The 15,723-nt window shown below is 40.2% G+C and overlaps 1 protein-coding gene and 1 long non-coding RNA gene across 2 annotated transcripts; both read right to left on the minus strand.

Annotated features, from left to right (window-relative positions):
• Positions 1–1,115: 1,115 nt before the first annotated feature.
• LOC110368489 lies at positions 1,116–15,510 on the minus strand. The gene is made up of 3 exons (XR_002428121.2): positions 15,161–15,510; positions 10,182–10,272; positions 1,116–1,370 (listed from the first exon to the last, which is right to left on the minus strand). It is a non-coding gene; the product is annotated as an uncharacterized LOC110368489 (long non-coding RNA).
• Positions 2,427–4,386, minus strand: sox3 (SRY-box transcription factor 3). Its single transcript, XM_021316063.2, has one exon. The coding sequence runs from the start codon at positions 4,164–4,166 to the stop codon at positions 3,264–3,266; it is 903 nt and encodes a 300-aa protein (XP_021171738.1). The 5' UTR covers positions 4,167–4,386; the 3' UTR covers positions 2,427–3,263.
• Positions 15,511–15,723: the final 213 nt, after the last annotated feature.

Below are 15,723 nucleotides of genomic sequence, written 5' to 3' on the forward strand. Positions count from 1 at the left end.
CCTCACGCAAGTCCCTTCCGCTCCGGACGGGCCTGCCCGAGTCACGCAGGCAATCCTAGCTCGCCCCGCCCGGGCCCCGTATCCAGGATCCCAGCCAAAGAAACCAACGCAATCTGAATCTGTCAAAGGTGGAATCCTCACCTGCACTCAGTCGCTCATCCGTTACACCCAAACCAAGACGATTTCTAAACTGCGCAGCAGGGGTGTAACTAGATCACAGACTGTGATTAAATCAAGGGTTGGAGGGTGGAAGGTGCGTTCCCTGCTGCGGAGTTGCCCAGCCGGTCGGGCCAGGTGAATTAGTGATGTCACAAACGTCCTCCTGTCAGCCAGATTTGTGTAATGAGTTTTTCCACTCATCACACTGACGTAAACGAGGACTCTTAAGAGCCCACTCTTGCTGCTTTTACCACCTTTTTTTTTTTTCTGTGTGCTCGCACACGATGTGCAACTGGCGGGACGTGTTCTGACATAATATGAGGAGAGAGTGTGAAAAACAGGACCGACTGAATTCTGGCCCGTGGCTGGAGCTCCCCGTGTGATAGGTAGCCACGCAGCGGCCAAATCCACTGGGAATCTCCTGAATCTGTGTTCTACACGGCTATAATTAGGTTAGTTTTTTGGAGAGAGGGTTAAACAAACAGGGGCTGTGAGGTCATAGGCAGATGGAAGTGGGATATGCCTGCACTTGCTGAGTGGGCACAGAGCTCCACAGGACAGGGGAGAGAGGCCCTCTGGGCACTCAGCAGGAGGGGGAGCGAGGGGTGGGGTGGTTCTAAGCCAAATTCGAATGGTCTAACTGCCAGAATATTCAAACACAAACCATAGATATTCACAGTGCCGCCTCGCACTTTTGCCCAAAACGCTGCCGTCAGTTCGAATCGAGTGTCAAGAGAGCACACGGAGCAAAAAGCTGCAATCATCTGCGTGTTTGAAGCGTCTTTTTATCCTAAATTTAGCCCAAAGCTTGGTGCAGAGCGGATACTTTCCTGCCGTTTGAGAACTGACCAGTAACCTTTGCTCTGTCCACACACTTCTGAGGAGCAGCAGCAGAAAAGCTGCTTAATTTCAACCAAAAAAAAAAAAAAAAAAAAAAAAGGAGTTTGAGAGTGCGATTAGGTGACGGGTGGCTGCTGGCACGCTAGAGTGACTTAAACCCTGTCAGTGAATGCAGGGAGGTCTGGATAATCTTTCCCCCCACAAAGGTACGTGGGGTCTAATCCGGGCTGCCGCACTGAGCTGTATGGATCCAGTCCTGCGGGGAGTGTGGGAAGGCCGGCAGGGCCATGCTGCGTCGGCCCTCTTTGTGGCCGCAGCTTATTCATCCTTAGGTACACTCCAACAGCAGGCTGCCCCATTCTTCCATGCACCTGTGTATAATAGTAACAGCAGCAATGAGTGTGGCTATAGTTATAGATGCTGTGCAACTTTAGTGTGCTCTGATTATTTAAAGGAAATTCATTATAGATTACTGTATGTTATAGCTTTACCCACTTTTATGAGAAGCTTCTCATTGAAAACAACTTTTCACATCCTTAGAGATATAAATGTTAGTTCTGTACCTTTTGAATTTTGTTGTTTACTTTATGCTTTGCACCATTCACCGGAGATTTCCTGGTCCTGTAAAATGTATTTTATCTGACAATAAAGTTTTCATGATTAATACAATACATATGGGCTTTTTTTTTTATCTCAGTATAAATAAAAGGTGTACTGTTGAATAGCCGCAATGAAATACATAAACAGAACTTTTCAAAGTTTGCTATTTTATGGACAACCTAAACACTCAAGAGACCATAGATTCTTGGGTTTGTTTTTTTTAAATTTGAAATGATAAATTACATTTCTGTGATAGAAATTGGGAATAACAGCGCAGGTCAGTCTTGAGGGTCAGCCTATGTAAAGTGTGCAATAAAGCCACAAAAGTTGAGCTTTCATTAATGATAACTGCTACATTTTGAGTAAAAAAAGTAGTAATTGAGAAGTGAAAGTTGTGAACAGCAGCACTTCATGAAAGTTTAAGGAAATTATTAAAATCGAAATGAATAAAAGCAGTGGGGAGCTTAAAGATAAAGTTCTCTGCATAATAATAACACACATTTTAATAGAAATAATAAAGTAGTCCAACAAAAAGAAATGTAATCTTTTCCTTAAAATAGTTTTTAGAGGATTTCTAATTTTGGAAAACCAAATAGTTTGCAGGAGTTTTTATGTCATTGTTAAAAATGTATAATTCTACACTTTTTTTTAAAGACATTATTTGAATTATCTTTTAAAATGTTAGATTGGTATATTTTTAATCACCTTTAAAGGTAACAGACTGCAACTTTTTTTATATACATACATATTCATATTTTACCAACAGTTTATTTTAATTTTATACACCTCTTTATCTTGCACACAAAACACCGAACCACAAACAAAAGCACGTTTCGTAAAAATTTATTCAGCATTTAAGAATAGAGGATGGTCTTAAAATATGTAGAAACGTCAGTTTAAATAAACCTTTTTTTTTTTTCGTTCAGGATAAATGAGTAAACATGACACTGTCAAAAAAAACCATCACAGAACAAAAAAACAAAATTTACAAAAAACAAAAAATACAAACAGAAACATAAAGGTTCTTGAAAATGTCCACGTGTCAAAACTCCGGGTTGCACGAGCTAGATAAAAGGGGGAAAAAAGAACAGACAACTTGCTATAAATAAAACTTGCGTTTGCGACCGGCACAGTTTTAACATTTCATTAAACCTAGTTTATGTTGGGGAGGAAATAAAAAAAAAAAATAATAAAACATAGAGGGACTACAGGGGTTGTGAACACAGTGGAGACGACTGACATTCTACAAATTAAGTGTAAACATTTATGAACAGACTGTCCATCCAAGTTTTTTTTTTTGTTGTTGTTTTTTTTTTCTGAAATACCAGCCCCTTCATGAGGCCACATGCCTTTTCAAGGAGAGAAAATATGGCATTTATTTAAAATATAGAAGTCCGATTCTTCTACACGTGTTGATTGCTTCTACTTGTGATGAAAAGCCTCTGCGGAGCTGGGCTCAGCGTTCAGTTTCGGTCCATTTTTTTAAAAGTTCATCGAACGGACAAGACATGGATTTTTTTTTCAGATAAAATTGTTCTTAAACGAATCTGCTGTACGTTCTTTCTGCGGCAGCCAAAAAAAAGTTCAAGTATCCGAAGTACATTTTATAAAGTCTATTACTTTTTGAATTTTTTTTGTATTTATTTCTTCTTTTTTTTCCCCCCTCAGATGTGGGTGAGAGGTAGCGTCCCATTGACGCCAGTCCCTGCGGTCTGATAGTGCGGATGGACGCTGTGTAACCGGCTGCTCTGCAGGGAGGAATGCTCCGCGCTGTCCCCGCCGGGGGGCAGGTACATGCTGATCATGTCCCTCAGGTCTCCCAAGCACGCCCGCTGAGAGTGGGACGTGATGGCCGGCGGCGGCGAGCTCGGCTCCGTCTTGCACACGGACGCCATGGAGCTCAGTCCCATGGCGCTGGTGGTCTGCTGCGTGTACGCCGGGGACATGCTGTAGGTGGACGCCGCGTTCATGTAGGTCTGCGCCGAGGACATCATCGGGTACTGCAGGCCGGCCATCTCGTACCGGTGCATCTGCTGGATCTGCGGGCTGTTCATGCTGTGATGCTGGGGGTAGGCCAGCTGGTCCTGCATCAGGGAGTACGCACTGTTCGTCCAGCCGTTCATGTGCGCGTAACCGTCCATCCGCTGGCCCACCGACACCGAGTTGTTGACGGCGTTGGCTCCTGGCGCCAGCAGCCCCCCGGGCAGAGAATACTTGTCTTTCTTGAGCAAGGTCTTGGTCTTCCTGCGGGGCCGGTATTTATAATCCGGGTGCTCCTTCATGTGCATCGCCCGTAGACGCTTGGCCTCGTCAATGAACGGCCTCTTCTCGGCGTCGGTCAGAAGTTTCCAGTCGGCACCGAGCCGCTTGCTGATTTCAGAGTTGTGCATTTTGGGGTTTTCTTGGGCCATCTTCCTCCGCTGGCCCCTGGACCAGACCATGAACGCGTTCATCGGCCTCTTCACCCGCTCCTGGTCGCTGGCACTGTTGTTCTTTGCGCCCGGCGCCGAGCCCGAGTTGGACTGCGGGAGCGGGGTCTTGATCTCGGTTTCCATCATGTTATACATTCAGGCGACTTTTAGCGATCACTCACACGGACATGAAAAAAAAATGAAATAAAAGTTCACAGACCCTCTTCGGAAAAAAAAAAAAGTCAAAGACGTCACCGAAAAGTTCTGCCTGAAGCGGCAAATGTGTGTGCAGGTGCCTCTGGTTCGTGTCCGCTCTGAGCAGCTCCGTTCCTCTCGGCTCTCAAACACAAGTCTGTAAACTTGTTCGCCAAGCTCATGTGTTAATAGGCCCAGAGGCCGGATCATGTGATGTGGATTGACAGGCTGACAATGAGAGGCCGCGGACCAATCAGGGCGCAGCTTCCACCAGGAGTGCGCATCGGTGCGTTTTGGGTTGGAGGAGGAGGGAAGGAGGTGAAGATTTAAAACTGCAGCGCAGTTCGGCAACAGGAGCGCAGAATCTACAGCATTTAGATGCTGAGGATGGAGAATACAGAGGGGGAATGCAGCAGTTTTTCTTATTAATTGACTTTATTATGGGGGAAAATTCGTGTAGATGTTTTTTTTTCTATTATTATTATTTATGGTGACACTATGTTGGTATTATTACCAGTGAACTGAGTGGGATTGGTATGATATAAAGAATTTTTGTAATTGTTTGGACCTGTGTCAGTAGGCTAAAGTTGTTAAAAGGCCAGAACTGATATAAAATCTAATCAAATCTACGATTTTAATTAAAAAAATTGCCTTTTTGATCCAACAGATTTTTTGTCAAATTTTGATCAGGGTAATCAGTTTATTTGTTTATCTGTTTTTACACCAATTTCAACGATCAATCAACGTATCTATTTTTGTTTTAGACCAGTTTAAACAACGATGTGTGTATTGAAGTTTTTAGTTATTTATTTTTAGACAGTCTGAAAGGTCGATCCTTTCGTACATTTTTTAAATGCTGTTTTCTTTTCTTCTTCTTCTTCTTCTTCTTCTTCTTCTTCTTCTTCTTCTTCTTCTTCTTCTTCTTCTTCTTCTTCTTCTTGTTTTGTGTTTGTTTTCTTTTGCTTTAGATAATATGTCATTTCCTGTCAACGTCTTAAAGCCTTGTGAGGGTGAAATTAGCAAACTTTTTCTAAAGGCAAGGAAACATATAAAACCCTTTTTATGTGTAAACTATTAGACTCGTTACTTATTTTGGATTTTTATTCAGTTCAACTCTGTTGAAGTAAACAATTTTAATAGATCAAATGGATGTTAAGTCGTATTAGAATGGCTGTGTTGCGTTCAGGGACCTTTCATCCAGAACTTTAATACGTTAACGACCTCTTGTGGAGGAGAAGGGCTCTTTCTTTTCTTTCTCTGTTTTTTTTTTTTTTTTCTTTTTTTGGTCCCGTGAGGAAAAGTTTACTTGAGCACCTTTATAAACCATGTCAGCTGCTGTTTGCAGCCTGGTTTGAACGATCGGTGTGGAGAGCCCCCCCTTTGCTTTTTTTCATTTGCATGTGTCGCCTTTAACAAACGACCCTCGCTACTGAAACCAAACCCAGGCGCGTCAAACCTCTCACACCTGCTAATGACCCCGAAACGAATCGACCATCAAGAATGAACTATTAACACCCGAGTATCTGCGGGAGCACCTCTGCTGGGCGCGTCTCAGCGCAAAATCACCTCCCGGAGGGTTGACAAGATAAAAATGCTGCTACTGTTGGGGCCTCTGCGGGGCGGCGGCACGGGAAGAGCGCATAAAAAAAATTATGCTCCTAAAATGCAAAAAGAAAGCACCGTTTTGTCAAAGGGGAAAACATACAATTAAAACATAGAATCCAGCCTATAGGCGCCTTCTCGATTCAAATTAGAACGAATCTTACTTTAAAATATAGGAACAATACATGTATACGTTAATTTTCTTTCTCTCCTGATGTTAAAAGTTAAAGAAAACCTCTATTAAAATCCCCCAAAATGTAATTTCGCAATACCTCAACGTGCAGTGAGACTTTTAAAGGATTGGCGCGTACCAATATAAGATAGAAATAAATTGGACTCATGCACGAACGGTTTTGCAAAAAGAAAAAAAAAAAAAGAAAAAAGGGGGTTCTGTTGTAGAACTGGGGGGGATAGGCTATATCCCGCCGTGTTTGTCCTGAGCCATATAGTCGTTGTAAATCCGCTCAAAAAGAGACATCACCGCACGAATTTCATTTTCCCGTTCAATGGGGCGTGACAAACAGCGCGGGAGCAATAAAACTAACGTCCAATTAGTAGTCATCTAATTCTCAGGGACCGGTTATTTGTTTATCTGCGCAAATCTCAATGCTGATCCGCTTGTAATCTCCTTATGGAAATTGACCGGTAGCAGAGAAGGAGAGAGAGAGAGAGAGAGAGAGAAAACAGTCAGGAGTAAGCAGGAGTTTGATAATGAGGGCCTCTGTGCAGCTAATTTCCTAATTAAGGAACGGAGGGACCACCAGCACAGTCTGCTCCGATTCAGGCTCAACAAGCCCTGACAGCCCTGAGGGGGCTCTCAGGGAGCACTGCTGCTGAATGTTGGGAAATATGTGGAAGTCGAGACTTAAACCTCCGTCCTGGATAATCTTGTATTCTCTTAATTTAGAATCGAGCTCATGGAGCGTGAAACTCATCGCAACCCACCCGACAGCAAGTCGCATTTAACGAATTTATAGGCAACGTATTGCAGGATTAGCCTGATGTGTCACAAATTACGCTTATTTATTTAATAATATAGGAAGTGTTCGAACAGTGTTTGGTCGTTGAGCCAAAATTGAACTAAATAAAGGCTTAACTAACTAACAAAATTAATTTAGGACAAGTCTTCACATGTTTACAGCTTCTTATTAGAGGTGTTCAGGTTGTAATATTTATTATTGCATGCCTAAAACTCAGCTCTTAAAATCCATTCATCATTGACAGTAATTTATTGCTGGATTTTTTTATTATTTTTTTTAATAGGTAGCGTGAAGATGTGATCCGTTTGATTTTTGGACAACAGCTCCACACTTACTTTAATTGACAGTCAGTTCTCAAATCAACAATAAACATACTTTTCTGCATTTTCTGCCTGGACTCAGTAACTTTTTTCCTGTTTTGTTTTCAGCTCAGTGACCGGCGGACGGGGCCCCTTTGAGAAACAGTAATTAACAAAGAATGGCTTTTCATTTACAGCCACAATGGAGACTGTCTCATTAAGATTTGCATGATTTTTTTTTTTTTTTTTTGTGAGACCGGGAATGCAAATGAAGATGCAATTTACGCACGGTCTGCTGTTCCCTTTGTGCGGCGTGAATGGCTGCGTCCTCCCAGTTCAGCGCAGGTAAAAATAATATTCACGGGTCATTTAAAGGAATAAAAGTGTTGGTCTTATCGCCTCTTTGTCGCACAAAGCTGCGCTGGTTGTCCTAATGATAATTGGACTTATCTGACCAGTAAGAGCCGTGGTTGTTAGAAAAAAAAATGATGCATTTTAATGCTTATGATGTTTAATGCCACAGTCTGTAATGCAGAGAGAGGGAACATTTTAACTCAACTCCCTGCCGTGCGTATCACCTTTCTGGGTTTTGATTTTTTTTTTTTTTTTTTTTTTTTTTTTTTGCAGCAGACAGAAGACGCTGCTGCTGTTTTGGAAAATGAAGGGATGTGCGATAAGATGAATTCAACAGGTTCTTACTATCAGAGTAATATGAACGTTTTTTACAGGTTAGTTTTTTTTTATTTCATCCATTTAATCCACAGATTTTAAAATCAAAGCATTTGACTGTAAAAATGTTGCTTTTGTTTACTTCTATATAGATGCTAATATTTTATACAACGAAGTTTGAATTGTTAATGTTTTAATAAAACTGTGTTCCATTTTGTACCATCTTATTTACTGTATATGTAAATGTGCCTAAATTTAGTGTACATAAAATCTGGCCAATCTAAGCAACGGGTTTAAACATTAAACCCCACTGGGAGTCAAAAAACCTCAATTGAAGGGACTTGACATGAGCTTTAGAATTTGATTAAGTAGAAAAAGAAAGAAAATGCAGCCTACTGAAAATAAAAATAAAATATTCATCTCAAATCTTAGATAAAAAATTGTATAATGGTTGTTGAGTTTTTGTTATAAGAGTCTGATTTGATTAGCATTTTGCAGCATTTTTGTACTTTAGTCACAGATAGCTGGGATCAAAAGTTTCTGCTTAGTTTTATAGATGAAAATTAAAGGAAAAGTTACCAGATTCATCCCTGAATGACTTTTCTATTGCTGATTTGTCCAAGAAAGAAATATTGGCAATGCACCATGACTTTTTCATTAAGAAACCTGACTCACTGCTGTTGACTCGTTGCTATATTAAAGAGTCCTTTTGCTGATTCCTTTAATGAATCTTGGGTGCATTAACAGCTCTCATTCAAAATCAGAAGTACTTAACACTAATACTAACAATGATCAAACCTATACTAAACTGAATAATTCTGCCCTGAACAGAGATGTGTTACAACATTTTATTCAAAGTGTAAAAAAAAACAACAACAACAATCAAACAAAAAATCCACAAAAATAACACTATCCATGATTTATTTATTTTCTAGCACTGAGACAAACTTAAATTGAGAAAAGCCTATATCTGCAATTTTTAGACTGGTTAAATCTGAACTGAATTGTAAATAAATATATATTCACATTTATTTATAAAAAAAATAATAATCCAAGTGCTCACTAGGTGTCTATTGAAGAACACCCACTGGTCATTGGGTTCTTATAACAGGCTTTTTATCCATAATCAATTAACAAATAAATGCATTACTTCTATTGATAGATTTTTAAACTATAATAAGAAAATCTCATTTATTTCAGCAATTTAATTCAAAACATAAAACATATATTATATAGATTGATTACACAGAAAGTGCATTTATTTATTGTATGTAGATGATTCTAAAAATGAAGTGCCTCAGGAAATTAAGATATTACATCAGACCAATAAAAATAGGACTTTTATGGTAGAAATGCAGGTGATCTGAAATGTACATACATCTACTGCATAACCTGCACTCAATACTTGGTTGGGGCTCCTTTTGCATGAATTACTGTGTCACTGTGGTGCAGCATGGAGGTGATCAGCCTGTGGCTCTGCTGAGGTATGATGAAAACAAAGATGGCTTTAATCGTGGCCTTTGGCTCATCTGCATGGTTGGCTCTGCGGTCTCTTATCTTTCTCTCAACAGTACTCCATAGATTCTTTGCAGATGATTTATTGGCCAATCAAGTACAGCTATTCCCAGCAACTACACCAGTTATTTGTTCTTTGTATCTCCAAATGCCGAGCAATTTGTGCTTTGTTTTAAAGAGAGAATTTTGGGCCACTTGAACAACAGTCCAGTCTCAGTGCCTCTCCCCAGCCCAGGTGAGACTCTTCTTTGCTCTCAGGTTCAGGATTGGCTCTGAATAATGAATGTGACAGTTGTGATCCATGTCCTGGAGACGTCTCTGTGCGGTGGCTCCTTAAACTCATCTGCAGTCCAGGCCTTATAAATGTCCCATAAACTCTTGAATGGGCTTTGCCCCGCAATCCTCTAAAGGCTGCCGTTATCCCTGCTGCTTGAGCACTTTAATGTGACCACAATGTTTTTCTTCCACTCAATTTTCCCTCAATATGATCCGGCACGGCGAGCAGTCAGTTTCTTTACTTGTTCCCCTTTGTAGCTTATTGTTCTTTTGTAGAGGTTTATGTGGCTGTCTGCCGGACAACTGTCCAGTCAGCACAGGCCACAACAATACATTCTGTATTTACAAAACACAGAAAACTTTGTGTATTTTGTTCTTTGGGAATATTCAAACATTCTGGGGATTCTTTGGCAACAATTTTATTAAAACGTAAGCCATAATCTGAAATATATCAGCGTATCTAATGAATCTATATAATAATTTATTTCAGTAATCAACTTTTCAGTTGAATTACTGAAATAAAAATTTTTTTTGATTGTCAAGTCTCTCCCTAATGGGTCAGAAGCTGTACATTTTTGAAATCACTGGTCTTTAAACTCATCATGAAAAGAAGCTGATAAAATCAGTGAATTTACCTCGGGCCTGATAAAAGCAGGAGATCATCCCCGACTGTTGGTCCATCTGAAGGAAGGTTCAGCCATCAAGAGAAGGAGCTGTCACTCAGACCTTCGAACATAAAAGCAAAATACGCACTCAGAGCATAGAAGCATTGATTTTCAGAGCTTTAGTGGAGTGTGCACATCTGTCTGGAGGACTAATGGAGCGCGCTGCATTCCTCCCTCCGCTGTAAGAGATTTATTTGTGCTCCGTTTGCAGCGCTGGCCCCACAAGTGTCATCCCCTGCACTCAAAAGCTCACCTTGTACCACTATGAGGAATGCAAGCGTCTTACTTATCGACCTCCTCGCTTCGGAAACAACGCACAGGAAAGCTGCTTCAAACTTCAGCTTCTTTTATTTTTTCCTCCCTCAGCAGCCAAGCATGTCCTTCCTCATTATGTGCCTGTGTGTGAGGCCAAGGCCGCTGACACAGACCCAGTGTAATCTCTTTAACCCGCCACTGTCGCAAGCAGACAAGGCGTGACCACCCATCGCTGTGCTCCATCTCACTCAGCCGAAAGGCGAACAGTTTTCTCACCTCATCACCTTTGGCTCATAGCTGCTTATCATTTTAGGGATGCACATTTCAAACACAGTCGATCACGCACACATAGACCCGGGGTTAATCGCTGCGACAAGGCCACTTTAGATAATCATGTGCAGCAGGGTGAAAATCCATTCTCACTGACCCTCCAATTCCCATAATTGCCAAAAGCATTTTTCCCCCTGTGGTTATTGGCTAATGAAGCCAAAGGAAATTATATCACAAAAGAGGAAATCAGTGGAGACATTTTTTTTTTTTCATGAAGATACAATGATTACTGACTCTTTGCTTTGCAGATTAGGAGAAATGTACTCAAACATTTGGTATATGATGCGTTAAATGAAAAATAAAACATTAAATTACAGTAAATTATAAGATCCCATCCATTGGAAGCTAATTTTAATTCAGGGTAAATTAAGCAGAAAATGTCAGAAAATGTGCTTTTGCCTCAGAGCCACTGGGTTAAGGCACTTGTGTGCATAACGCGACTCCCGTGTTTGTTCCTCAGCTCTGAACCTGAGGCTGTGGTCTGAGCACTTCACATGCAGGATTATTACAATTATGAGCTGCGCTATGACAGAAAATTATAGATATTTTATAAATAATCTGTTTTTCATGCGATTTTTAATCAAATAAACCAGACATTTAATATCACCCGTACTTCTGTTTAATGTTTGTAGAATATTTGACACATTTAAAGGAATTATGGTTGTGCATTTATCATATTTTCTGAAACAAAAGGGAATTGGTTAATCACTGAAATCAACTTAACAATAGCAAGTATATAGGCCCATAAAATATACATGTCACATTTGTTCACGTTCAAGATATTCTTTGTATGACTCAATTATAAATATATATATATATATATATATATATATATTGTCCATGAAAAGTTTGCTTGGTAAGCCTAAATCAAGATTAACGTATTAGTCTTGACCTAGACCTTCCACCAGAGGGCAGAAGACAGGTGCACGATTTGTATCACGAGTATCACCTTTGTTGATGAGCTCTTAAAAACATTTTTAAAATTATTTGTACGGCTGATGTATCTGATGCAGAGCCAGCTGCAGGTTGTAGGAGGTCCTGTGCAGAATTTTAATTGGGGGCCCACCAGCCAACTAAGCGCGACAGCCTTGGCTTTTTTCTTGTCCGTGCTTGATACCACTGTGCAACATTTTATTTTGCCGTTGAGTCAAAACTGAATTTGCGCTGAGCCAACACTGAACTAAACTGACCATGCCACATCAATCTGTCAAATTACATTATTGAATAAATAAATGGCCCTTGGGGTCATGTTTTGTGAGATTTTAGCCAAACCAAAGTGCAGACTCGGGATATATTTAAAGCATCAAAACAGAAATCTTGATGTCATGAGAACAGGGCAGCAGGATGAACCATGAGGCAGAATAATGGAAGAAATCAGCAAAGAACAATGATAACAAAGACAGCCTGTGTACAGAGGGAAGAGTGGAGAAAGGCATGGCAAAATAGGTGAGAGTAATCAAAATTAGGAAAATGAAGACCAGCTGAAAATATTAAAAGGTAGAGGAAACTGAGAGGAGAGCAACAAAAACAAGCAATCATAGAGGAATTTAGAAATGAAATCTAACAGATATACATACAAAATAAACGCAAGAATGAACTATTTTAATCTACAAGGCAACCACCAGAGAGAATAAACATCCAGGAAGAAACAGAGACACAAAACTCACTCGGAGATCACAGCACTTGAAATAGGGTGAATATTTCACAAGTATTTTTAAAAAAAAACTTTATTAATATTTAATTTCCACATTTATTCTTTAGAGTTTCTCTTAAGAAGACAACTGTGTTCCTAACATGGTTTCAGAATGATTAGATGGGACAGTTCTTTGAGGAAATAATGAATTTAAGCTACTTTTGAACATGGTGATGTCTTTTGAATAGATAGATACCTTAGTGAGTTGAGTAGAAAAAAGGTCCACTCAAACTATTTAACAATTTATTTATCTCAGAAGAAACTAAGTTGCATTATAATATTTAAAAACATTTTTTATTTTTTTACTTTGAAATTAAACATCACAACCACGAATATTTGTTGGATTTACTTTTAACCAGAAGATCTCTTCTGATCATTGATTTATGCTTTTCCATCTTAGATACAACCTGCTTGACTAAATTCCCCTAAATTATGACAATCTCAACATAACTTTGAGACTATGGAGGTTTTTCTCAGTATCTGAACAACTAGTAAATTTGTCACCCTGTTTTGTGTCAATTCAAGTTTCTCCTGTGGGTACTCCAGCCTTCAAGCAGCCGCAAAGATTGCTTACAAGTTTGGCCAACCCTGGTCTGATGCCTGAAAACTGAATGGCATTATCAAGCACCTCTATTTGATCATCACTTTAGGTACCATTATTTGCCCGGCCAGTTAATTACAGCCCTCATTATTTCCCTCATGTATCGGCCGAATCGTTGCCATGTTCCGTATTTTTACTAAAACAAAAGAAACTTTCTTGGTTTTTTGTTTTGGGGAAAGTGCTGAATTGTCACATTTTGCTTTGCACCGTGCCCGAGCAAGCAGCCCTCTTTTGTTTTAACCATAATTGAGATCCCACTAATCTAGCTTCTTCTTCCTTTTTTTTTTTTTTAAACGAAACACTCCTTTTGTCAGGGCTTCATTAGTTTAAGATAATATTGTGAGAATCCACAATTAATTTGCAGTGTAACTGTAATTAATTAAATACACCCAATTTTGTAATATGATTAATGCCGCCAAGTTTGTTATCTGTATTCTGCTCCAGAATGAAAATGTAACAGCAGTGCAGCCGCTGAGCATTAATTGCAGAAGCTGGGAGCTTTTAGGAAGCAAAATTATAGGAGGTAATTTATTAAACCCCAAATAAGAAACAAACAAGCATAAATTGATATATAAATCATGAATAACATAATGTGCAATCTGGTTGTGATTTGGGACAAAATGACTAATCTCTGTTGCATGCCAAGCACTTGATAAAGCAGATAGTGGTCATAAATTCAGCCCCAGTCAAGGTCTCATTAAAGGGGGCTTAATTTAATTAAGAGTTAGCCATCGCCCTCTAAATATATTAATTACCTTGAGCATGACGAGATAAGTGTGGCGATTACTGCGCGTTTCAATAAAGCCAGTCTTCTGGGAGGAGAGAAAACTAAGGTGGGAAGCTGGCTGTGTTGACAAGATAATGGATGAGCTGGACTGAGATGAATTTGGTCACCTTGCGTCTGGTCGAGCGCAAAGAGGTGAGGCAGAGGACAACACTGCATGCCCTAAAAACACATTTTTACAGCTGTATTATTATTATTATCAGGTATTATTGTTCATTAACTGATCTATTTTTGTAGTTATTTTTTTTATTATCTAAAAACAAAAATATTTATAATATAATGGGGGAAATGGTCATGCTTTGCTATGCAAGAAGAGGAAATCACAAAATTTTACTTAGGAGTATATGTCAGGAGTAAAAGTCAAAATTTGCATGATAATTTGCTAATGCAAGACAATAGATGTTTTTATTATTTTGTTTGCATGCTATGTCTTCATTTACTAACTTGTTTTTGTTGTTATGATTAACCTGAATAAAAAAAAAAAATCCCCTTCATGTTAGAAGAAAAAAATAATAGGGCTGGAAATCGCAAACAAAAAAAAAAAAAAAGAAATTCTTCCTCCTTTGTGTCACATTCCTCTTACATCAAAATTAGTTTCTCACCAACTCCTAAGAGCTAGATTGTCGTGCCGCCTGTTTGCGCCTGCACAAAGACGCCTCCGACAAATACGGAGCAGAAGTGTGCCGTGGGGTGCAGAAGCAACGGCTCATTGCCCCACAGACTGATATGTCAATGAAACATACAAGACGCTGCCGGTTGCGCCGGGGAGATTTCCAGCCTCTGCTCCTCTCCTGGCTGACAGCAGGACAAAGAGCCTAAGCTACCATTATCTGGAAGCAAACCTCTCATTCCTGCTTTCATCCTATTCTTTAAGAGTACAAACATAGATATGGAGCTCTGCTTAAAGTCACTGATGCATTCAGCTTGGATATCAAACGGGATGAGCCTTAAGCAACAGAGGCAGGCTGGATATTGTTAAAATGCCAGAATGGTTGTAAGTGAAGGTTTTTTCTTTTTTTTTTTTAGATAGGAAAGGTTGAGTTGCACAGTTTCTGATCACAATAACATCAGGTCAAACAGGTGAAAGAGGGAAAAATACGTTATTTCCACACGTGAAGCAATGCAACCCCTTGACAAATTCAGTAGATGCGGGCAGAGCAGAACTCAGAGAACACAGAGCTCCCCCGATACAGTCTTCCTGAACGCCCCCTCCCTCTTCTCTCCTCTCTTCCCCACTTACCTCCTCCCACTCTGAACCAGAAAAAAAAAAAATCCAGGACACTCACCCAGCGCTCACTGGTCCCGAGGCTGCTGCTGCGTGGGTCTTTTTAGTCCCTCTGTTGGACCCAGCTTACAACAGCTGGCTGTCAGCAGGCCCAGGAGCAGGACTCCACGGACAGAAAGCTGGCAGGAACAAACCTCAGCTCGGACTCCAGCCTCGGGCCTTTCAAACAGCGCGAGCGAGGCGCAGCAGAGAAATATGAAACGTCGAGAGCGCCTGGGCAGTCACTTCTTTGGGCCGTGCACACTGCAGCTGAGCTCTCCCTGCTCTGGGACCCATCTCTTTCAGCCAAGATTGCTTCATACAAAAGTTGACAATGCACCACTGAAAGCCATTGTTGATATTCAACATTTTTTAAATAGCTGAGCAGAATACACAACATGGCAGGCTGCAAAACTTGGCAAGGAAACTGACCTGGAGCTGCCCGTTTGAAAAGGGTTGCCTCGCTGGGTGAGAGAAGAGAGGGCTATTGTGTGTGAAAAAAAAAAAAGAAATAGGGAGAACTGGTGTGAAAGAGTCTAAAAAAAACAAAACCTCTCCCATCCCTGGAGAGCGGAGTATTATCCT

The sequence above is a fragment of the Fundulus heteroclitus genome, chromosome 23, assembly GCF_011125445.2.
Source record: "Fundulus heteroclitus isolate FHET01 chromosome 23, MU-UCD_Fhet_4.1, whole genome shotgun sequence".
Classification (NCBI taxonomy): Eukaryota; Metazoa; Chordata; class Actinopteri; order Cyprinodontiformes; family Fundulidae; genus Fundulus; species Fundulus heteroclitus.